Source organism: Rhincodon typus, chromosome 4 (assembly GCF_021869965.1).
Source record: "Rhincodon typus isolate 14 chromosome 4, sRhiTyp1.1, whole genome shotgun sequence".
Taxonomy (NCBI): Eukaryota; Metazoa; Chordata; class Chondrichthyes; order Orectolobiformes; family Rhincodontidae; genus Rhincodon; species Rhincodon typus.
The window spans coordinates 35,710,855-35,735,892 of NC_063335.1; the positions used below are offsets into that span (position 1 = coordinate 35,710,855).

The following is a 25,038-nucleotide window of genomic DNA, read 5'->3' on the forward strand; positions in this document are numbered from 1 at the left end:
ATTCTCCAGCATCTGCAGTTCCTACTATCTCTAAGAGATTCTCTAGTTTGCTTTGTTTTCCTTTCCCATGTGCAATATCCCATGAATTTGATATTTGATTCTCTCCCATTACTTTTGTCAAGGTCCGGAAGTTCCTCTTTTGCCTTCTGTCTTTTCCAATTTTGCCTTTGGTGTAATAGTCATTCGAAAGGGTACAACATCATTCTAGTTTTCAGCCTGTTCATGCAATAGATTTTTTTTTTAACATCTCTGTTGGATTGTTGTGCTGGATAATGTCTGCTTAATATGTTACAGCCTGTTCAATATCAGGTGGCCCAACACCACAGAAATGGTTCTTTGCAATTCAGGCAATCCATGGCTTTTCTCAGGTGAGGAGGACAGGAAATTAAAAACTGTAAGTGTGTGACTCAAAAAGCAAAGCTGATTGATTTTGTTTGTGTATATTTTTAAAATCTACCAATGGGGCAAAAATAGTGAAATAATAAAAATAATAAAAGCAAAATTCTGCAAATGTGGAAATCTGAAGTAAAAACTCAGCGGGTCTCACAGCATCCATGGAGAGAGAAACAGTTCATTTTTGAGAAGCGCAGACCCATTTTCTCCTTTTTCACGTCTATTTTTCATCTTTGCCTTTTCTTTAGCATCATTAGCACTCCTTTTGACTTTTAGTCTGGCCACCCTCTGTGAAACATATACACTACCACTTCCAGTTCTTTTCGGCTCTGACGAAGAATCATGTTGAACTTGAAACATTAACTTTGTTTTTCTAATTTTAGTAATGAAACTGGCCAAATGGTTGCAAAAATTTGAAGAAGCACTTGTAAATAACCATTGTCAATGTTGGGAATATGATTGTCCTTTTCCCCAGAAAATAATAAATTTAAAGGATGGTATGGTATTACAGACTGAAATTTTTGGGAAGCAATAATGATAGATTCTGGATTTAAGAAGTAAGCAGCTGCTGTGCTCCAGGTGAAATCAGTTTTGTGACTTCTTAACTTTGTTGATAATAGATTTCTGTTTCAACCACAGAATGCTGGAGAAACTCAGCAGGTCTGGTAGCATCTGTGGAGAGAAATCATGTTATATATTTTGCATATGTGTGACTCTTAAGAATTGTTTCACATATCTCCAGCATTCTTTGTTTCAGATTTCCAGTATCTGTAGTATTTTGCTTTTATTGATGGGTTTTTGTTTAGAAAGGCAAAACTGTTGGGATTAAACAAAAAGCAATGAAGGTAAATGGATCTGTTAGAAATTCGGATATGGTAGGATTGTTGTCACTGGATTAGTAATCGAGAGCCTTGGCTCGTGATTTAGAGACTGGTGTTGAAATCAACCATGGCAGCCAGGGAATTTAAATGACTACTAAATCTAGAATTTAAAAGTTAATATTAATAATCATGACCAATGATAAATACCACATTGTTGTAAAACTTATTTCACTAATGTTCTTTAGGGATGGACATCTGCCTTCCTTATGTAGTCTGATCCTATATAGTTGACTCTTAACTCTCTCCCTAAAAGGCCAATGTAGCTACTCCGTTCAGTCCAGAAAGCTGGCTCACCATCCCCTTGTTAAAGACAATAAACGTTAACTTTACTAGAAATGTGAATTCTATGAATGAATAAAAAAAAAAGTTTTATTTTATGTCAGGTTAATTAGGGGCTTTAAAACCAAATGTTTTGGAGATAGATCCCTGTGTGGGAACCAAGGAGGAAAAAATGTGTTTTTTCTCATAAAAACACAGAAATGCTACAAAATTAGTACAGTGTTCATAGATAAACTTTATGAATACTGTCCCATTCTTTCTAGTTCTGTAGTCCAGAGTGGGACGAAATTGGTTCCAGTGAAGAGGACAGTGACTGTGAGGAACCTTTGCCAGTATTAATCGAAGAATGTCTGAATAGTATAAATAGTTGTGAGGAAGAGGATGGTAATGTCAAAGAGCCCTCATTCCTGTGTGAGTAAGTATCATATAATATTTTAGTATTGGCAATCATAAGTTCTGAACATTGTATATATCTCCTTACATACTTAAACATTAAAAAGGGTCCATGATCAGAAATATCAGTTTAGCTAATTGTGGTTTATCAATCTCCCATCCAAAACCTCCCCACCCCCAGTATGGATTTTAGTTGTGCTTTATTCGTGTTTGCCTTGGTTTCACATCTTAAACAAAAGATGGTACCTCTGACAGCGTAGCACTGTGTCAGTACTGTGCTAATATCTAGGCCTACATTATGCATTGAAGACTTTGAATGATTGCAGGCTGGGATACAGACTTAGTTTTGGACAAGTTGGAATTTATGGGGACTGAACAATGAATGGCCATTAAGGAAAGTCTTGGAGAAATTGAGTCCAAAGGTAACAAAAACCTAATTGAGATTTCACTGGCTTTCAGAGTAGGGCAATGACAAATAGCTGATATTGCAGAGAAGAGCCATTTGAGGATCAATAGAACAGGACAAAATTGTGAAAATTCCAGTTAAAGAGAAATCAGAAACACAGGAAATAAAAGTGTACAGAAAAAAAACTAAAGGAAATGCAACTTTTCTTTCTGAAATCACTAATTTTCCTCTGGTTTTAGAGGTATAGTCCTTTATATTGGACTATTCTAGACTGTTAATTATGGATATTTAATTAAATTAATACCTCTGAGGACACTGAATTCACCATATAGTGTGGAACTGTTGGTCAGACTAGTGAGGAGTAGCTTTTGGTGATGTAGCAACTTTCACAGTTATTTCATTAGTGCTAGTCCACAAATTGCTGGAGTCTGAATTCACAATTTGTCATGGTGAGGTGTCACTGAATTGTGGGTCTAGTACCACGGCCATAAATTCGAAACAACATACTTTTTTTTAAAAAATGGTCCTAGTCAGACACAAAACGTCACATTTCTAAGTGGTGAGTTACAAATGTTTGATTTATTTTGGAGGTATTGTGAATTGTTTTTGCTTAAATTGTGGGAATGTTGGAAGTATGTAAATTTTTTAAAAATCTATTGATTTCTTTTGCAGGTTATTTGAAGAGGCTGCTGAGGGTCTACATCAACTGGCAGATAAATTGCCTCCTCCAGGTAATTGTTAGCATCATTTCCATTGGAGCATTTGTGATGTAACAGAGCTGTTTTGATAACCAAATCAGTCATTAAAGCGTTAGGTAGACAGTAATCAAGTTATAAGTAACCCAAAGTCTTCAATGTCTTTCCCTTCACAATTCCTTAAAACGAGCTTGAATTCTTTGACTCAAAACTGTGAATGCATTTGATACTGTTATATAATGTGTACATCTTGAGTGGATCTGGAGATCTAACACTCAACCAATCCAATGATGAGTTAAAGTTCCCAATATATTTCTGAGAATGAGAAGGACCCATTATCCAATGCTGTTTCTCTGTGATGAATGAAAATTTTTTAGAGATCATCAGCAGACAGTTGCAGTTTAATTAAATGCTGGTGTCTCGACTATAGCCCTCCCTAATACCTAGCGTGCAATTTAAAATAATAAATTAAGTAGCATGTCAGAGCACTAACTTTCTGAACCATAGAGTACGGGTTTGTATGCTTGTTCTTGATGTAAACCAATCAGAAAGGTCACTCCGTACCACTGTGTGGAATACTTCAGGATGGAAGGAGGACATTTGGCCTAATGTGCCTCTGCTGACCCCCTATCCAATTTGTCCCACTTTCCCACCCTTTATTCATAGCCCAGCAAATGTTTCCATTTTAGTGTACAATTCAATTTTTTAGTATCTGGTGAGAATAGTGTGCTGGAAATCTGGCTCTGCTATTCTGTCAATTGTCACAAAAGTGAAATATGACCAGTTTAATCTCTAGAATGGTTAATATCTGACTGCAACCACTATCTCACATCAAAGATCAGACATCAGGTTTCATCAATGAACAAGAATATAAAAACTTATTTATTTCACAACCTCTCTAACATGTCGCAAAAACATATTATTAACTACTAATATGCAAGCTTAACTATTACTATTTTAAATCCAACTATTCACACATTAATTTACACATAACTTTACACACAAGATAGACAAGACAGACAGACATGAACAGTTTTTTTTGTACAGGAATATTCTAGGTGAAAACTTTAAATGAAAAAAGCATGAGGTCTGTGGATCAGAGTCCAAACCACACAGGAAGATGAGGTAGTTTGCTCACAGTTCTGTTTTGGTTCTGGTGATGATGTTACATTGTTGTTGACTGTGGCAATCCTCAATTTGGTAACTGGTCTGTTGAATCTAGGTTTCGGCTTTTTGTAAAGTCTTCTACTCATAAAGAAAATAAAAAGCAAAGAACTGCAGATACAGGAAATCTGATATTCAGGCATTGAGTGCTGGAGGAACTCAGTAGATTTGGCAGCATCTGTAGAAACATTGACTCTGCCAAACCTGTTGAGTTTCTCCAGCACTTCTTGTCTGTTTTTTTTTGCAATGTTGATTGAGGGACAAATATTGGCCTAATCACCAAGGAAAACTCCTTTGCTCTTTTCAAAATAGTATCCTATTTCCACCCAAGAGAGCAGTCCATTATCTTGAGTTAACATTCCATTTGAAAGATATCACAACTGACAATCCTGCACTCTGTTACAGCCCCGAAGTGTTAGCCTATATTTTTATGCTTGATTCTGGAATGGGACTTGAGCCCAGAACCTACTGACTGAAATGCTAACAATATTTAAAGAACACCATTCTTGTAAATAAATTTTGGAGAGCTATTCTCATAAAGCCCAAGAATAATTAGGTAAAATTGCTCTAATGTCATCACTTTGTCATTTCCGACACCATTCTTCATATTGGTCAGTTACCAACAATCAAGCAGAGACAAGCAAGACTTTTCAGTCATGTTGCTCCCATAGACGAGTATTACTACTTTGGTGGATCGGAATTAGAAACTTGATGCCATGAACAATTGGCCTTATCAATTGCTGACATAAATGTCAGTTTTTCTCCCCTGGGCACCTCTGAATTCATCTAAAGCACTCCTCTCCAAGTTACTATGTACAACTACTTCCAGATGTGCTCATAGCCTGCATGATCACAGCACCTCAGATCGACAAGGGTAAAACTGAAATTACACATTTCCATGCAGGATAGGTAAGCAGCAAATACGATGCTAGCTCGAATGAGGGTACCTTGTTGCTTCACTGTAAATTTTACATATTGTAGTTTGTAAGCAGAAGTGGGTGGAATACGTTAACCTCTGTACTATAATTTCTTTAAATTTACAAACTGTACTAGACTTGAACTCACCAAAATATATGAATACAAACTTATATGGAAGAGTGTTTCCACTGTGGGAAATTTCAGTACTCTGAATCAGTTGATTTTGTAGATTCTGGGCTTCAGGATCATCCTGTTTATTATGAAACGAGCTCTCAGGGTCCTCTTCTGCACTGTGTGTGCATGGTTTACCTGGCTCCAGGAGTTTGATGTGCTTCGCGTGTCCTCTGTATTGATTTCTGTCCTGGAACGGAACTGAAGGCTGGGCAGTATCTTTTTTTTTTCCCCCAAAGGCACCTGATGATACTGTGTCTTACAAAAGTATCAAATCTACTTTTAAAGAAGAACAGCACACAGTTACACTTTTCCTTTAAGTTGTGGAAAGAAAAAAAACTAATAATCCAAAAGTTCATTTTCAGGCTTGCATTTCCATATAAAATAGACCAGGTCCTTACAGAGACTATTAAATCTGCTTCCACTCCTCTTTCAAGCAGTGCATTTCGCACTATGGCATAACTAACGTTGGTACTCATCATACCACCTCTGGTGCTTTTGCTAGTCACTTTAAATTTATGTCCTCTGATTACTGGCTTTCTTGTTAATCCAAACTCTTCACTATTTTGTATATTTCATTTAAATATACCTTCAACTTAATTTGCTCTAAGGAGAGGAATCCTACCTCCTTCAGTCTCTTCACAGAACTGATGTCCCTCATCTCTAACATCATTCTCGTAAATCACATTTCTACTTTCTTCAAGGCCTTGACATCCTCCCTAAATCCTGTTGCACAGAATTTCAAATAGTTCTCCAGTTGAGACAGCTGCAGGTTTATTAAGGCTTATCGCATTTTGTTTTCAATCTAATATTAAGATTCTACTTAGTGTTACTTTTTGTGAGCTAATTAAGCCAGATAACTTCATCAGTTAATATTTTAGCTTCCGTTATGTGCCAAAACTGACTCTCAAAAGTGTTTGTGATGACAATGAAATTGTCACCATTGCTAAATTATTGCTTTTGAGGTACTGCTCTTAATGCCCCAAATGTGGTTGGAGCTTGAATTTTGTAGTGTGTTTTGTTTTTGGTTGACAGGCAAAGGGTTATTGGATCTAATCCTACTGGTCTCCGGTCATGGTGTTCCTAGGTTGAAAGACTGGCTTCCTGTTGTGGGTGCATTTAAACATCTGCAAGAGTGGCATTCAGCAGAAATTATCATTGCCGTACAGGATGGCAAGTGGTAAGAATTACAAAGCTTGCACAAGTTCACTCTGTTAATATGAGACTAGTGTGCGTTGTAAACAATCATAAACTATATTTTCTGTTTGGGTCATTTGTTCGCAAATAAAACTATTCTAGTTTACAGAGCTGGGATTTAAAATTTGGGCAAACAGTTTTATATTTTTAGCAAGGCACCACTTGACATTTTTATGATTATCATAAAACATTCCTTTTTTCAAACCAAATTGTACCAAATCTGACTAAATTTTGTAACTAACACCATGGCTTTTATATTAGTGCTTCATAACTAGTTCTGGATGGAATTTTGGGTAAAGAGTAAAACTTAGTCCTATAAATCTACAAACAGTTCAAGTAAATACTTTCTAACAACTTGAGAGATGATATTTGCTAATATGAAAAATGCTGAATAGTTACTGTGTTTAAAAAACCAGAAACCAAATTATAAGTTTCCTCTGACTTTCTGACCACATAGGGAGGAGATGAACAGCATGGTACTCTGATCATTAGAAAACAGGAAACTATACGGTGACCTAATACAGGTTTTTTAAAACAGCAGTTAGTAGAATTAATTACCCCCCCCACCCCGCCTAACAAGCTGGGTGCTGGTGAGACCACTGTGAGCAGTTTTGGCCCTCTTATTTAAGGAAGATATCATTTCACTGGAAGAAGTTAGGAGAAGCTTGACTGAGATGATCCTGGGTATGGAGGTATTGTCTTATGAACAAAGGCTAAACAGATTACAACTGTACTCAATGGAGATACGAAGAATGAGAGATGATCTCCTGAAACATAGGATTCTTAAGGGGTTTGACAAGGTAAATGCTGAGAGGATGTTTCCCCTTTTGGGGAAGTGTAGGACCAGAGACCATAGTGTCAGAATAAGGGGGTGCTAATTTAAGACTGTGATAAGGAGGAATTTCTTCTCCTTGGAGGTTTGAGTCTCTTTGGAACTCCTTGCCACAGAAAGCTGTGGGGTGACCCCTTGTGTAAATTTAAGGCTGATAGATTTTTGATCAGTAAAGGAATCAAGGATTTTGGGGGAAGGATAGAAAAATAGATGTAAGGAATGTTCGATCAGCCATGATCCTATTGAATGATGGTGCAGGCTTGAGGGACCAAATAGCCTATCCCTGTACCTACTACTTCTGATCTTTGCAATTGCTTGCTGTTTGGGTACTTTTGAGCTCAATTGAAGTTCTTCCCCGTCCCAGCAATCCCCACCCTTACACTGTTCTCCTGATCCTGATTCTTCTTCCACTGACCTCCGACGCCACCAATTGATGATTAGCAAAGGAGGCTGCCTGCAGTTTGATTGGCCTGGACCTCCTGGAGGTGATACATTCTCCCAGAAGTCTAATGGCCTGATCGCAATAAGCTTGGTTTGGACCTTCTGGACAATGCTGAGGCATGCTTGAAACCTTTATGCAGGAAAGGTCCCCCAAGCTCTGCATAACATTAACCTTTTGAAAGATTTTGATTGAGTTTTAACTTGTGGGAAAGAGCACCACTAGAGGACATCAATATAAGGTAGTCACCAAGAATTCAAATGAGGAATTTCGACAAAACATCTCTATCCAAAGCGTAGTGAGAATGTGGATCTTCCTATCACTGGAAGAAGTTGAGGTAATAACACAAAAGCGAGACAAACACATGATAGAGAAAGAAAATTTAACTGGTAGGAGTTAGAGAGCAATAATTGTAAAGAGTTGAGTGAGATATAGAACGGACTTGGACTGGTTGAGCTGAACAGCCAGTTTTATATTTTGTATGACTAATTGACACAACTTGGATTGTAACCAGCAAGTAGTCAATCCAAGCTACAGTTTATTATTCCCAAGTCCAGACATCTAATGTCACTTGTCTAATTGTAGTTGGCAGAAAATTTCCGAGAACCTTGGAGCAACTGTGGTAGACCCAGGAAATTTTGAGAAAATGATTGATCCATTGGTAATTTGGAGAGGGAACATTCACATCAAAGAGCAGAAGGTACAACTGTTGTTTCTGTATTTTTACACACTGTAGGTAGTAGCCTGTTCGGGGTTTTATATTATTGTGAGCTAGCAAAATGCATTAAACTTGTGACCAGTGATTTGCATTTCAGAAAATAAGTGTGAAAAGACTTTTTAAATCTTGTTCACTGTCTTTAATTTGATTTAAACTGAAGTTTACAAATCAGTTGCACTGACATGACAATGTTCTAGCTCCCATAATGTGCACGTATCATTTCCAGATGGTCAAGTAAGGAGAGTGAGATTAAGAATAAATTTCAGTTTTTATAATGATAAATGTGGAAAAATGACTTTACAATGGCAAAACAGAAATAAAGACAGAATGTCGGACTCTTAAACTGAAACCTATTGTGTGGTAATTTTAAAACAGCTATATTTGAGTCTCTGTACAGTTGTTACAAATTTTATTCACGCATATGCTTGAAGATCCATTTGGTGAAAGTCTACCAAAGTGTCTCCTCTCAACAGTCCGTGTGGTAACCTGCGATTACAATACAAGCAGTTTACTGAAAGATATTGATAGGTTAAATAAGTGGGCAAAAAGTTGGCACATGGAATATAATGGGAGAAAATGTGAAGTTGTTCATTTTGGAGTGTATGGAATGAACTTCCAGAGGAAGTGGTGGATGCAGGTACAGTTACAATGTTTAAAAGACTTTTGGATAAGTACATGAATGGGAAATATTTTGAAGGATATAGGTCAACTTTGGGATTGTGGCCAGCTTGGATTAGTTGGACCGAAAGGTCTGTTTTCATGCTGTATGACCATATGTGAGAGTATTATTTAAATGGAACTAAACCACAAAAGCTGCAACACAAAGGGACTTGCCTGTATTTGTGCTCAAAAAGCAGAAAGCTAGCCACAGGCACAGCAGGTACTTAGGAAAGCTAATAGAATGTTGGCCCTTATTTCAAGGGGATTGGAGTATGAGTAGGGAAGTCTTACTGGACGAGTTGCCGGTGAGACCATGTCTGGAGTACCATGAGCAGTGTTGGTTCCCTATTTAAGGAAGGATGTTGTTTCATTGCAGGCAATTCAGAGAAGGTCCACTAGGATGATCTTTTTTTTATGGATGGATTGTCTTGTGAGTGAAGGCTAAACAAGTTGGGACTCTAAAAATTGGAATTTAGAAGAATGAGAGATGATCTCATTGAAACATAGGATTCTTGAGGGCTTTGACAGGCTAAATGCTGAGAGGATATTTTCCCTCATGTAGCACCTAGAACCAGAGGGCACAGTCTTGGTATAAAAATGCAATATAAAGACATGAGGAAAAATTTCTTCTGTCAGAAGATTGAGTGTCTTTGGAACTCCTTGCTGCATAAAACTGTGGGGGCAGAGTTTTTATGTATGCTAAAGGTTGATATATTTTTGATCAGTAGGGGAATCGAGGGTTACTCGGAAAGGGCAGGAAACTAGCGGTGAGGAATGTCTGATCAGCCATGATCCTATCGAATGGCAGAGAAAGCTTGAGAAGCCGACTCCTGTTCCAATTTCTTATGGTCTTATAATGTTTTACAGCTCACTTGTCATTGATTATCTTAGCATTTATATCCCATACCCTTATCAGTAAACAAAGCTATCATAGTCATACAGATGCCCCTTTCATGTTTTTAATAACCCTGTGAGGCGTTGTTATCACTGGTAAATCCACAACCCCTAATATCTGCTTCCTTATCACTCAACTTTGTGAATGTTCGTTTTCAATAACTTTAATGCTAAGCTACGTTCCCATGGAATTGGCTATATATCCCATTATGTCTATTGTGTTGTATCATGCTTGGAGAAGGCTCAGAGCTACATTTGTCTGTTCTAAGCTATTAGTATGCATTGGAAATATTAATCTTAATTAATTGTCTCACTTCACCATGATGATTGCCTTGCCTGCCCTGATTCCATTGTCATCCGTTCTGTTCATTTGCTTCACCCAATGACTATGTTTTGCCTATCTAGAGCTTGGATAATTTCTCTTGGGTATTAATGATATAATTGAGACAGTATAATAGCAAAGATTTACACTAGTACCAATTGAAATTATAGATTTGAGAGACCTACGAAAACCATGGAAGAGATAAAGAAAAAGTAATAAGATGTTAAAAGGTAGATAAAGCTTATAAGTGCTACTAAAGTTAATAGTAATAGATTCTATAAATATATTAGGATAAAAGGGGTCATGAAGAGGAATACGGGCTAATGCAGGTGACATTACAATTGACATTAAGAAAATGGCAGACTTTTTTTTTGAAAGTGCATACCTTTGTATCCACTTTCGTACAGCAATAGCAGTGAAACAGAATGCAAACTTAAGTCAAAGGAACCTGACAGATTTAAAAATTACTAATGGAGGCATTAATGAAACTTAAGTTAGGTAATTCTTTAAGACCTGATGATTTCCATCTCCGGTTTTTAAGAGAAGTAACTTGGGGGAATTGCAGATAATGTGGCCATAATTTTGCAAAGTGCTCCACATTCAGTAATTGTTCTGTTTGGTTGAAGAATTGTAATAATCATGCCATTATTTAATAAGGTAGGGAGGGGGCCAAGAAGAGTAGGCACAGATCTGTGGGAAAATTTCTGGAATTGTCTTTGGAGGCTGCATGGGTGAGCAGTTGAACAAGTTGGAGTTGATCAAAAATTCAGCATGAATTAATGAAAGGTAGATAGTGTCTGACAAAACAAGATGAATATTTTCATTGAATCCCCACAGTGTGGAAGCAAGCCATTGGCCCATTGAGTCCACACTGACCTTCCAAAGTGCATCCAACCCAAACCCACCCCCTACCCTATCCCTGTAATTGTGTAATGGCTAATCCATCTAGCCTGCACATCCCTGGCACTATGGGCAATTTAGCATAGGCCAATCCACCTAACCTGCACATCTTTGGACCGTGGGAAGAAAACAGAGCATCAAGACGAAACCCCGGCAGACAGGGGGAGAACGTGCAAACTCCACAGACAGTTGCCTGAGGATGGAATCAATCCCAGGTCCCTGGTGCTGTGAGGCAGCACTGCTAACCGCTGAGCTACCATGCCTATTTTTTTGAAAAAGCCATTAGCATGATGGGTAAAAAAGTCTCTCTGGATGTTGTCTTCCAAAGTTCATAGAATAGAGTTGCGAATGAATGATTATTGGCGCACAAAAAAAATGCAACAAGATTGGAAGTAACTTTGTGAAGTGTTGATAATCTGCAGAAGGCAGAGAGCAGTGATGAAGGGAATTGACCCTGATTGGGATGTAATGTGTGGTTTTTCCCCAGCGACCTGCACAGTTTTCATGACTTGGATGAACAGATAGAGAGTTATTTATTCAGGTTAGCAGGCAACACTAACTTAAGAAAGCACAGCTAGTTCAATGGATGGGAGAACAAAGTTACAAAGGTACAGAAACAAACTAAGCAAATGTGTAACATTGAGACAAATGGAGTTTAATGTGGGGAAATCTGAGGTAATCCATGTTGGATCAGAGAAATAATAATTTTAATGGCAAAGCACTCAACTGTGGAAGAATATAGGGATTTAGATGATCAGGTATGCATTCACTAAAAGGTAATGCACAGGTAGAAAATGCAACAAGAATATGCTAATAGAATGTTGCTTTTATTTTAGTTTTAATTGTTCGAATGCAAAAGTGAGTTAAGGAGGGAGATGGTGGCAATGTCATTGGGTGAGTAATCCAGAACCCTGGCCTTATGCTCTGGGGACATGAGTTCAAATTTCACCATGGCAAATACTGGTACTTATGTTTAATTAAGATGTAAAACTGCAAGTATCTTGGTGATGGATTTTTGTTTGAAAAGACCAATTGGTTCACTTGCAGAATTGAATGTTATTATACAACGGTTAGAATTTAGTTTTATGTCCGTTAAGTATATTAGTTAAAATTGTATTGTAATGTAACCACCAGGCATGGTGGTTATAATCAGCTAAGTGTTAGCTGGAGTTGTGAATAAGTCATCACATTTTAAGCGATGTAAAGGGCTAATTCAGACACTTAAAGATCCTTTGTTTAAGTCTTTAGAATGTGTATAACCCCATGGTGGTTGTTAACCTTTTAATTGGTAAAGATTGTAAACCAGTCTTGCCAAGTAGCAGTGAAATGGGAAAAGATGTGGGCATGGTGAGCCAAAGGATGACTTCATGTGCTGTTGTACCTTGATCTGAATGATCACTGATGATGAAACGGCAAGGAAACCTGAATCTGGATCCCCTTCAGTGATATGTAAAGACCTAATCAAGGCTGAAGCGATGATCGTGGAAGGGTAGTCAGTTGATTGGTTATTAATCAGTTGGACAGAGAAGGGGCTTCGCCTAATATGGAAGAGAACCAAGCTAGGAAAAATGTCAATTTAGGCAATATTGAATACTGACGCATATCATCATCAATCACCTGGAAGTTGAGGACCAGTTTTCCATTGTGAATGCAACTGCCCTTTGCTAAACATGTGATTTTGTGCTTATTGTGTAAAATGTGTAAAAATCCTTCTACCCATGTCTATTTGTGCCTGTTCTAGAAGTCTCCTTTAGATCTGTTCTCCCAACTTGATCTATAATTGCAATGTATTTTTGGTCACTCATGGGACATGGGTGTTGCTGGCTGGGTAGCATTTATTGTCTGTGCCGAGTTGCTCTTGAGAAGGTAGTATGGTGCTGCTTCGTTGAAACACTACACTCCATTGCTGTAGGTTGACCCATACTGCCGTTAGGGAGGAAATTCCTGGATTTTGACCTAGTGACAGTGAAGGAACAGCAATTTTTTTTTCCCCAAGTCAGGATGGTGAGTGGCTTGGAAGAGAACTTGCAGATGGTTGTGTTCCTATGTAAGTATCTACTATCCTTGTTCTTCTAGATGGAAGTAGTCATTTTTTTGGAACGTGCTGTCTTATGAGCCTTGGTGGTTTCTGCAGCGTATCTTGTAGATAGTACTCATTTCTATCTTGTAGATAGTACTATGGGGTGTTGGTGGTTGAGGGAGTGGATGTTTGTAGATATGGTGCCAATCAAGTGGATTGCTTTGTCCTGTGGGGTGTTAAGCTTCTCAAGTGTTGTTGGAACTGCATTCATCCAGGCAAATGGTTCCATCACATTCCTGACTTGTGCTTTGTAGATGATAGGCAGGTTTTGGGGAGTCAGGAGGTGCGTTACTTGCTACAGTATTCCTAGGCTCTGACCGGCTCTTGTAGCCACTCCATTTATAAGACGAGTCCAGTTGAGTTTCTGGCTAATGGTAAATCCCAGGATGTTGATAGTGAGGGATTCGGTGATAATAACACCAATGGATACCATGGGGCAGTAGTTGGATTCTCTCTTGTTGGAGATGGTCATTGCCTGGCAGCTGTATGACAGGAATGTTATTTGCCGCTTGTTGGCCCAAGTCTGAATATTGCCCAGGTTGTGCTGTATTTGGACAGACTGCTACAGTATTTGAGGAGTTGCAAATGGTGCTGAAGATTGTGAAATCATCAGCATACATCCTCATTTCTGATGTTATGATGGAAGAAAGGTAATTGAAGCAGCTCAAGACACTTCATCCTAGAATGGTACCCTGAAGAACTCCTGCAGAGAGGCCCTGGAGCAGAGATAACTGACCTTCAATAATCACAACTATCTTTTTGTGTGTCAGGTATGACACCAACCAGTGGAGAATTTTCCCTTTGATTCCCATTGATTCATTTTGCTAGGGCTCCTTTTTGCCACACTTGGTCAAATGTGGCCTTGATGTCAAGGGCTGTCACTCTCATTTCACATTGTCCGTGTCTGATCCAAGGCTGTGATGTGGTCAGGAACAGAGTGATCCTGGCGGAACCCAAACTGGGCATTACTAAGCAGGTTATTGCTGAGCAAGTGCTGCTTGATAGGACTGTTGATGACACCTTCCATCACTTTACTGAGAATCGAGAGTAAACTGATGGGCGATGGATTTCTCCTACTTTAATGTGTACTAGGCAATTTTGTAAATTGTTGGGAGATGCCGTCTGTAGCTATACTGGAATAGCTTAGCCAGGGATGCAGCAAGCTCTGGAGCACAAGTCTTCAGTACTATTACCCTTATATTATCATTAAAACAAACACTGGATCTTACTCACTAATGTCCTTCAGGGGAGGAAATCTGCCATCCTTGCCTGCTTTAATTTAAGTGTGACTCCAGACCTACAGCAATTTCTCCCTGATATGGCAGAATAAGTCACTGAATTCAAAAGCAAGTTAGGAATGGGCAATAAAGGTGACATCCGTCTCCCATTAAACAAAAATAAAATGCTTTGATTGTACAGAGTTTTATTCCGATCATGCCTGGAGAAGTATTCAGTTTTGGGATTGTGACTTTCCTTCTACTGAAGGAAGTCAGAAAAAGCAGACTGAAAGCATGCAGGATGTGGTAATCCTGCTTTTCAGGACAAGCATTTACTTGAACTAGATATAGTTTCTTGCTCGATCTGCCCAATTTGTTTGTATCGACTTGTGTAAATACTGAAATATTTGCTAAAGATCTATGAAATCAACCTTCTCAAATTTAGCAATGTCTAAAATTTTATGTGGTAAACCAAATTTTTGCCTACTTGCGTACTTTTATTGCTTTCTGAACACTAAATTTAGTTTGCGAATTATAGGCAGGTAGCTGGGTATGAAAGTAAAGAATAACTAACTCGCATTTTATAATAAAGGCATTTTCACTTTTTCATCTTAGTTTGCTTCTGAGATCATGTTTCCAGGATTCTGCTTGAAAGCTGGCACTCAAAAATTTTGCAATTATTTAATAAATTCCAATACATCATTTGAACGTGTATCCATGACATCCAGAACAACAGATGCAAAAAGAGAGGTGAGCAATAGTTTTCTTTGTTTTGACAATAAACTTGTAGTGGACATGAAAAACAGGAACTCATCATTCTTCTTGCTGTGTTTTGATGAGTAGGCGTTAGTGTTGACCATGTGACTCGATGATCCAATAGTAGCAAATTTTAATATGTTCTCTGACGGGATTGTGCATTTGATTACATTGTCAGAACTAATACAGTCGAAAATTTTGGAAAATACTTCTGTTATTTCCTGTTTGTTTGAGAAATGTGAAAGTTTCTTAAATGTAGTTTTATTGATAGATTAAAGATGTATTTTAATGGACATTTTATGCAGCATTGCATCTGGAATATTTGGTTTATTCAACCACCAGGAAAGCTTTAATAATGGGCCAGGTGTAGTGCAAACCGTTTTTGTGTTACATTTACCTCTGGTATGTCACAAGGGGTTTCATTCTCTTGGCTTCATTTTCTTAGCTTCATTTAAAAAGACTGTAATGTCTTTTATCTTTTAACTTAAAAAGGTAACATTCAACATGTCTGTACATCTCATGCAGTAAAAGCATATATAATACACTTTATCTAAAGATACTGGAAAATATTAACTCAGTCATACTCCATCATGTGAATTATAACAAAATACTATAAAATGCTTTGAGTTCCACATTATGTATTGTTTTTCATTTCCTTAAAAAACGAAGTTGGTAGTTGCTCCTAATTTATTACAGCTTTGATATATGAGCAACTGTACACGTTGCAACTTAAAGAAGTGATTTTGAATTAATTAATGTTATTGAGAAGCAGCCAGACACATCTTGACGAGGAAGAACATCATAGATATAAAACTTTTGATTTATAAACAGAACTTTGAGTTTACTTAACAAAATGCATTATGTTTACTTGTAAGCATTCCATTTAGTGAAAACATCCTGATGTTTATATTTCCATGTTAAAACTGCCTTGTTCATAGTTCTATTTCCTTTTACTTTTTAGGGTTTTTATTATTATAAGCCAGTGTTGGAGTTTGTGCAGTTGGTGGCGCTGTCAGACCTTCCCTCCTACTTCCAATGTGGAATTGAGTTTGAGTTGTATCCTTGTTTTAAATTATGATTTCATTAGCATTTTGTGGGGTTTTACTGACAACTTTTGCAATCCCACTGAATTTGCCACTCTGGCCCTTTCTTATGTGAAAACGGAGCTCCACATCTTAGGGAGGAGATTCTGTCAGAAATGTGGAGGTCTGTTACTATTCTGACAGATCTTTTGTGGCGTTGAACTGTCTGAGCAAGGCAAATCATGCCTCCTATACACAGTAATGAGCTGTCGTAATGTGAAATTTAAATATTTAGACAACCACTTTGGCAACTGATGATAAACGGCAAGTGCAGTATGCGAGTGTGATGTAGGAAGCTGGGAAGGTTGGTTATCAATTGAGTGGGGCAATAAGCAGCAAGGTAAGTGGGATCGCAAGCGTACAGGATGCCGGCTAGTGGTAGGGGGCCAGGGTGCAAGGGGGCAGGTAAATGTTTGGGGTAGGTCGGGGTGGAATGGAGAAATGAGTCTGGCAGTGGGTGGGAAGGTTAGGTGTTGGGTCTTGGGGTTTTGGATCCAGCAGCGTAGGGGGGGGTTAGTTAGAGTCTGGTTCAGTGGGCAGAGGGGAACTGATGGTCACGTTCAGCAGCGGTCACGTTCAGCAGCAGTCACATTGGGCCAGATATGACAAGGTCTTAATAAGGTGCGGTCAGGGCCAGCAGTGGGGCATTGTACGGGTCAGGAGTTTGGTCCAAAGGCAGCAGTGTAGAGGATGAGATTGGGTTTGGTGGCAACGATGGGATGGATTTGATGGTTGGGTCAGGTTTATGAGGGACCCAGTATGTTAGATCAGTCTAGAGTTGGGAGAAGGTGTTTTGCAGGGTGGTGTAATTTCTGCGGTGGGGGTGATTATGTCTTGGGCTGCAGGGGTGTTATTGGGTCCTGGGATGCATGATGTACCAGGAGTGTTATCATTCAGCATTTGAGGTTATAAGGGATCTGGGGATTGTGTAAGATAAGTATCTATTTAATTGTCTAACTTTTTTTCACAAACTAACTTAATTTCATTGGAACATCCAAAGGTTCTGATTTTTATGAAAACTTTCATGAGGGGATCCATAGAGGAAAAGCCCAGTGGAAAATTCAGCCTTCCAGGCAATTCCTTTGGCGTGTGCTACAGTAGAAATTCCATGGGGTCCCCATGGCAAATCTAATCTAGACTCTCAAAAACAATGTCTGGCCAGCAGAAAATCTGCTCCATATTTCACTCCTGAAGCCCCTTGCTCTAATTTTAAGATTTTGTACCCCTGTTCTGGAAATTCTGGTCCAAAGATGTAGTTTATTTGCATCTATCGTATTGAATTCTTTATAACTTTCTATTAACTTGATTAGATCCTCAATCTCCCAAATGCAAAGGATTGCAAGACAGGTTTTAGCAACCGTCTCCATAACTTAATCATCCAATCTCTGGTAAAATTCAGGAAATCTGCACTGCGCTGTCTCCAAAACCAATGCCATCTACATTTGGAAGCTGGCTCGTAGTATTTTGCACGATGAATTAGTTCTTTAAATTTTCTAGTTACAAAATCCTTAATGTATATTTGCTACAAATGAATTGTTTCAGTTAATTTTGTTTTATTATATCTGATGTGAAAGATAATTTTGCTAGCAAGACAGATTATTTAGTGATTATTTTACTATTGCTTGGAGCAAAGAGCCTCTGTTTTTCATTGCATTTCCCTTGGCTTTTGAAGTTTAATTTGAGTTGGAAATTCACGGTTAAATGTTGCCAATGGCTTTCTTTATTCTACAAATTACAAACATAGAAAAATAAATCATTCATCTCAACATCAACATTTGCATTCATGCTTGGAGGCATGTTCTGTAATCAAATCTATTTCTTTTGTCGACACTATTTCTTGAGCTTTACTGTGTGGTGGTAAACAAATAACTTTGATCTTTTTCTCATCATTTCCTCTCTCAGCCTTCCTCTATGGGCGTGTTTTAATCAACGCAACCTTGTTCAGCTGCTATAATGAGACCAAGCAGTGACTCAGACCAAAGGAAATTGAGTGTATAATATGCAAGAAGCTACCTCAGTTTGTTGTACTCTTCCCTGTGTGAAGTGGTATTTGAAGCCTCTTTTGTGTTCCCTTTTGCCTTAGAAAGTGTAATATCTCTTTCTTTCGCTTGGTCAATAAATGGATTGCTTTTTTTTTTCAAATGTTTTGATTCCCTAAGGTTAATCAATTCACTAAGTGACTTAATAGAATCATGTTAAAAAGAGTTTTATGACAAAGATGGGCGCCATTTGTTCTATCATGTCAGTGCTGGTTGACGAACAGGTGCTCTGCTGAATCCTAACTTCCTGCAGTTGGCACTTTGCTGTGCAGGCCACTGCTTTTCAAGGAGGCATCCAAGTGCTTTTAAATGTGATGAGATTGCTAATATTTAATACTGACTGAATCCATAATGAAGAATTTATAAATGCTTAAACCTAAGAATTATATCTACCAAATATTAACAATGCAATGTAAATAAAAATGTAAAGCTTATTCTGTTTCTTATGATTGGGAATTTAAACTGGATGTACCTCTTTTGATCACATAACTAATTTAACAGCGCAGCTTCAAAAAAAAAGCATACTTGAATGTTTCACAGAAATTTTTACAGGAGACTTGCAGAGCTCCAGAATATTTCAGCTATTCCCATGAGTGAAAAGTAGGATCATAAAACAATGAAAGTTAGCATGTATGAATTTACTTTCCTAATTAGCATTGAAATAGAGCAACGCCTGATTAACTTTAAAATTGCAATAGGATGTGAGTGAATTTTCAGGCTGTATACTTTGTGTAAAGATAGTGCTTTCATTTCTCAATCTGTTTTTGCATTTCTGGAAAAAGATATTAGGGAGTTGTCTATAGTATTATGAGGTCTCTAAGATTAATGTTACCTTGCATTTAATGTATTGAGTACCTTGATTAAATTGCACAGCACTTTATCAAGAAGTAATGCACAAGGCAAATCTAAACAAATACTGAAGCAACTTTCTTCTCTACAAGGGAAGGTATGTTCTGCTTTCTTCTCAAAGTTAAACTTTGAAGCAAAATTTTGGAAAATCTTCTCAACCTAAGATAATGGAGCAAGTGGTATATATGTCTGTGTCCTCATTTCTGCCTCCTCTCCTGTTCCGTCTGTTTTGGAAAAATGACCTTGAAGGAATAGATAACCACCTTCACGTGTGAAACTAAAATTAAAATATTTAAAACTCCCAGCCTCAATGACAGTTCAACTGGTCTATGTCCCCTTTGTAGGATTTCAATGCTAGCATTTTTAAATGCAAACATAATTGTGATCAAGGCATCCACTTGGCTTCTGGATCATCTTTCATCTTACCTGGTGCCTTTTGATAAAAGTTCAATTCCTGTATGACAGCATCACGACTTAGTGACCCTATTGGGAAATATTCCTCCACTAGGATAATTCCTGTAGAAGAAATAAATCCTATCATTCGTATAATAAAGTTTTTCCCTCACACTACCCAGAAAAATAGTATGTGTGTTTACCCATTGTCTGAATTAACTTATTGTTCATACATGTTCACTCACTATTAGAAATTATTTTACAATTGCAATTCCAGTGGTTGATAACTACAATTTTCTTCCTGATTCTTTAAGGTTGGAGCTCTTTTTAATCTATCTTGTATAGTGAGCAGCACTCATATTCCACCCGCTAACCAGTACAGTACACGGAAATGGAAAGATTACATGGCAAAGAAGCCAAAAAGCATTAATGGTGAGTTTGTACTGCTGTCCTCTCACTAGATTAATGTTCCCATATACCTTAGCGATTTGAATAAGTCTATATAAAGCCTGGGATAATATTTTCCTGCAGTAGTTTGGATTCAGATACTTTGTATTTACCATTATTGTTGCCAATTGTATGCTGAAAAGCAACATTATGTATTTTACTAAACATGGCTTAATTTATGTGGAAAGTTAAAAATAAATAATTAGCATTTCTTGTATGTTCCATAATTGGGATGGGATATAGCCGTTGATTCAATAATATACATTTTTATTAGATTTAGGTCTGGCTGTGTATCAGGTTTGCTCAACAAGTTGGGATATGAAAAGAAAGCTGTTTTACCTGTTAGCCCACCTTCAAATGTTAACTGATTCTAACGAGGTACCTGCAAATGTGGTTTATATTTTGGAATGAATAGTGTATTAGCTTTTTTTTCCAAGCATAATGCCTACAGATTTTAATTGTATGGAATTCTGCTTTTTCCTTTTAAGTTTTGCCAATTTCTTTATCATTTGCAAACACAAAACCGCAATAATTGTCTCAATGCTGAATCAGAAAATTGATTTCCTGCTTTATATCTTGTGTGTTGTTCTGGAAGGGCAGGAAGCTTCAGATGTGTAAATAGAAATTAAATTGCATTTTAACTGATATACAACTTGATTTTAAATCAAAAAGCATAATTTATTCTTCTGTGAAGTTTTGACTAACCAGTACAAATAAGCTCTTTTGATTGTTGATGTCTTCAAAAACCCATAATGTTCTGAGGAGCCATTGACCTTTTTGTTATTCTAACTCATATTTGAGCTCTTCATTTCGAGTCAGTTGTTAAAAGCCCTTATGATGTGCACTTTATGAAAATTCTGTCGGATTAGAGTATAATGTTTCAAATAAATATATCATTCCAGAGCAGAAAATTAAATTGTAGGTGCTGTTTGAATTGATGTTTGCTTTCTGAGGGTATTGCTAAATAAAATTTCAACGATAATACTTGCAGTTTGAGGTCTTTTGTGGATATTAGTAATAGAGAAGTAGAGTGCTCTTGCAATTTTAATACCAAATTTCAGTATTAATTACTCATTGATCATTTATGTTAAAGTATATTGTGTAGCAAAACACTCCTCCATGCCTTATCATTGTGTCTTGACTGAAGTACCTATTATCTGATTGAAATTGGTAAAAGTTTTTATGGATGTCTAATGATGTGGACATATTTTAAATAGGAATGGTGTTTTATTTTTTTCTGTGACAGTATTCTGCTAAATAGTTAATCTAGAACATTGAATTATATTCTGTGTTGAAATAAAATGTGGTGTACATAAAGTCTAATCAGAGGATTAATTTAAGGACAATAGCGGCTCATTTCGTTTGTCTTTTTGTCAAGTAATCCTATTATGTTGATCAGTTCTACTGTTTTAAAGTTTCTGAAAGAATGCTTGGTTAAGTGTACGTTGCTACAATAATTCAGATTGCATGTAAATTGCTTGGATAGCTGATATGGATTAAGTCGGTGACAACACCACAGAGTTCACTCCCCATTCCAACTGGGTTGTATTTGTGACCTGACCTCTCTGCCCTACTCATGAAAGAGAACATGAAACTTTATGTCAGACCTGACTTTGGGCAGAGAACTTGAAGAATTTGGGGTGTGTTGATATGCAGGCTTGCAAGACCTATGACATTCAGCGGATGTGGGGCCTTGTGAATTGGAAGAAAGAACATATGACTCATCCGAAATCTTCCCTGAATCCATAATCCACTTCATTCCATTATAACGTTTCATCCCTTCAATACCAAACTTTGGCAGAGGCAAAAACTTTTTAATTAAAGCTGTTGAATGAATGACTTAAGTGGATATAGAGGCTGGAAATATGAAAGTCTTGCTGGGCAATGAGGGCTAATGAGGTAAAGGTGAAGTCAATTTCTGTGATTTTTTTTTTTAAAAAAATAAAATCTTTAAGTAATAGACAACCAGGATTTAACTGACTGCCTCAATTAGCATTTTTTTTAAAGTCAAATTTGCATTCTAGGTTTAGGTTAATGCACTGTTAACTTAGCATGTGAATTAGCTACTTTGATTATATTTTGCAATTTTTTCCCTAATTTGTACATGGATGCTGTACAAATGAAAAATTCAATTCCCTTTTATAAGTAGTTGGTACTCATCGTCAATGGATATTCTGAATGTCTCATCTTTCTCCTAGTTCTGTAGTGGTGTCTGATTCAAAGACTATAAATCGAGAAACTTGTACTAATAAAAGCAGCCTGTCATTCCCAGCGTAAAATTTGCTGGATCATTCATTCTAGCTGTAAATCAAGGTTCACAATATTAGTTTTGTGCTTCACCTTTTGACATATAAAACAATTTTAATATGTTATTAATTACAGTATTTTTTATTTGTAATTTTAAAATTTACTTGCTTCAATCTGTTGATTGTTTCCAGTTCCAGAGATTGAGATGAAAGGAGAGATTTGCAACTACTACCTGATGATTCAAGGCAATTGTCGAGGTGGCTGCAAGGCAATCCTGATTCATTCAGCCAATCAGATAAATGGAGCTGCAGCGGTAGCCATAGTGAATGGGATCCTGGAAGAAAGACTTGAAGACAAAGAAGGTGAAGGTGATGCATTTAGCCAAATTATTTCCTCTTGAATAACAAATTTTGAGAACCCTGCAATGACAAGACTTGATACTTTGTGCTTTAAAACATTGAAAGTTTCCTCCTCTTTAGCACACAATCCTCAGAGACTGAGGAAGAGGGAAAAGTGGGCAAAGGAGGAAGAGGGAGGGGAGGATGGGGAAGGTAAGCAGGAGAGGAGAGCAGGGTTGTGAGGGAGGGATGGGGGAGAAGTGGGAGAGGTGGCAGGGGTGGTAGGAGAAGGGTGGGAGGGATGTGAGAAGGGAGGGGTAGAACGAGGAAGGGGATAAGGATGGGAGAGGATAGAAGGGTGGGCAATGAGAGAGGAGAGAAGGACCGAGTAATTAAGATTTGGAATGTCTTCTCCCTGACTGTGGTGGATACGAATCTCATTAGTGTTCAAAAGGAAATTAGATGAATACTCGCAATAGAAAAATAAATGATCTGTTAGGGAGAAGCAGTGGTATGATTGACTAGATTTCCCCTTTGAACGAGCAAGCACAAATCTGATGGGCTGAAAGCCTTCCTTCACATTGAACTTCAACACTTCTGTTGAGAGTGTTTGTAAAGGGGAAGCTCCGGTGCCCATGATGTCGCTCCCTAGTCTTAGTATGTGGAGACTTTAACAATGCATCCTGAGAAGCCAGGGATTCAATGACAGCACATTTTTAATGTTTAATTATTCAACAACCTGTGTGGTCACCAGGAATTCCTGTCAGATTTTTGATGGCAATTACAACAAACACTGACAATTTTACCATCAGTACAAATGCAAAGTCTGAGCCATTATATATCCTATCCCAGTTAGCTATGTGCATTCACATGCAAAGAAAGGGTCATATGATTTATTGTCATATATGGGCTGTGGGTGTCATTGACTAGGCCAGCATTTATTGCCCATCCCAAATTGCCCAGACATTGTTGGTGACTTCTTGAACTATTTAAATATTTGAGGTCATTGTAATTGGACTGCCTACCTTTCGAAGTTTTAAGCTAAAACATATTTTTAAGGAAAGTGCCTGCCTGGATTTGAGGATTGCAGAAGTGAACACATCTTTTTCTTTTTTGTGTACTTTCAGCCATCAAGCTTTGAACACTTTGGTAAACCTTGTATAAGTAGGGCTAATTTTTGTGGTTAGATTCTGATGAAATGTAACTATTTAGGTGGTAGCCTGAAGTTCATTTCCTCTGCACGCTTAAGTGAATCCATTCTTATTTTTGAATTGCATTCTGAAACTATTGGTGGATTATAATATTTCATAGTCATACAGCATGGAAACAGACCCTTCTGTCCAATGAAGCCATGCTCACTATAAACCCAAACTAAACTAGTGCCACCTGCCTGCACGGCCCATATCCCTCCAAATCTTTCTTATTCATGTATTTATCCAAATGTCTTTTAATCATTGTAATTGTACCCGCATTCACCACTTCTGGAATTTCATTCCACAATGAACCATTCTCTGTGGAAAAAAAAAACAAAAATTTATCGCTGAATTTATTTCTGAAGAAGGGTCTTGACCCGAAATGTCAGCTTTCCTGCTCCTCTGATGCTGCTTGGCCTGCTGTGTTCATCCAGCTTACGCTGTGTTATCTCAAAAATTTATCCCTCGTCCTTTTTAAATCTTTCTCCTCGCACCTTAAAAATACGTCCCCTAGTGTTGAAATCCCCCAACATAGGCAAAAGACACCTGCCATTCACTTTACCTACACTCCTCATGATTTTAAAAAAAACCTCTGTAAGGTCACCCCTCAACCTCCTACACTCCAGTGGAAAAAATCCCAGCCTCCCCCTGTAATTCAAACCTTCCATTCCTGGCAATATCCTGGTAAATCTTTCCTGAGCCCTCTCCAGCTTGATATTATCCTTCCTGTAACAGGCTGACCAGAATTGAACACTACTCCAGAAGAGGCCTCATCAATGTCCTGTACAACCTCAACATGACTTCCCAACTCCTGTACTCAAAGCTCTGAGCAATAAAGGCAAGCGTGCCTTCTTAACCACCCTGTTTACATTTGATGCAAACTTCAAAGAATTATGTACCTGAACCTCTACGTCTCTCTGTTCTATAACACTACCCAAGGCCCTATTTTTAATTGTATGAGCCCTGCCCTTGTTTGTTTTACCAAAATGCAATACCTCATTTATCCAAATTCAACTCCATCTGCTACTCCTCATCCCATTGACCCAATCGATCAAGATCTCTTTGCAGTCTTAAATAATCTTCTTCACTGTCCACTATATCACCTATTTCAGTGTCATCCACAAATTTATTAGCT

General features: G+C 37.7%; 1 protein-coding gene across 3 annotated transcripts in view; it reads left to right on the plus strand.

The window, feature by feature from the left end:
• Window positions 1-25,038, plus strand: part of LOC109910432 (MDM2 binding protein) — a 66,723-nt gene that overhangs the window by 5,078 nt on the left and 36,607 nt on the right. For 2 of the 3 annotated variants that reach the window (XR_007261896.1, XM_048595520.1), the window contains exons 3-12: window positions 295-368; window positions 1,817-1,968; window positions 3,025-3,083; window positions 6,336-6,480; window positions 8,354-8,468; window positions 15,175-15,309; window positions 16,277-16,371; window positions 19,310-19,382; window positions 19,993-20,110; window positions 22,564-22,740. Coding sequence is in view for 2 of the 3 variants with exons in the window: in XM_048595520.1 (XP_048451477.1) it covers window positions 295-368; window positions 1,817-1,968; window positions 3,025-3,083; window positions 6,336-6,480; window positions 8,354-8,468; window positions 15,175-15,309; window positions 16,277-16,371; window positions 19,310-19,382; window positions 19,993-20,110; window positions 22,564-22,740 (1,143 nt within the window). In the remaining variant the exon portion in view is untranslated. The remainder of the gene's footprint in view (window positions 1-294; window positions 369-1,816; window positions 1,969-3,024; window positions 3,084-6,335; window positions 6,481-8,353; window positions 8,469-15,174; window positions 15,310-16,276; window positions 16,372-19,309; window positions 19,383-19,992; window positions 20,111-22,563; window positions 22,741-25,038) is intronic. The other variant, XM_048595521.1, reaches the window with a different exon arrangement.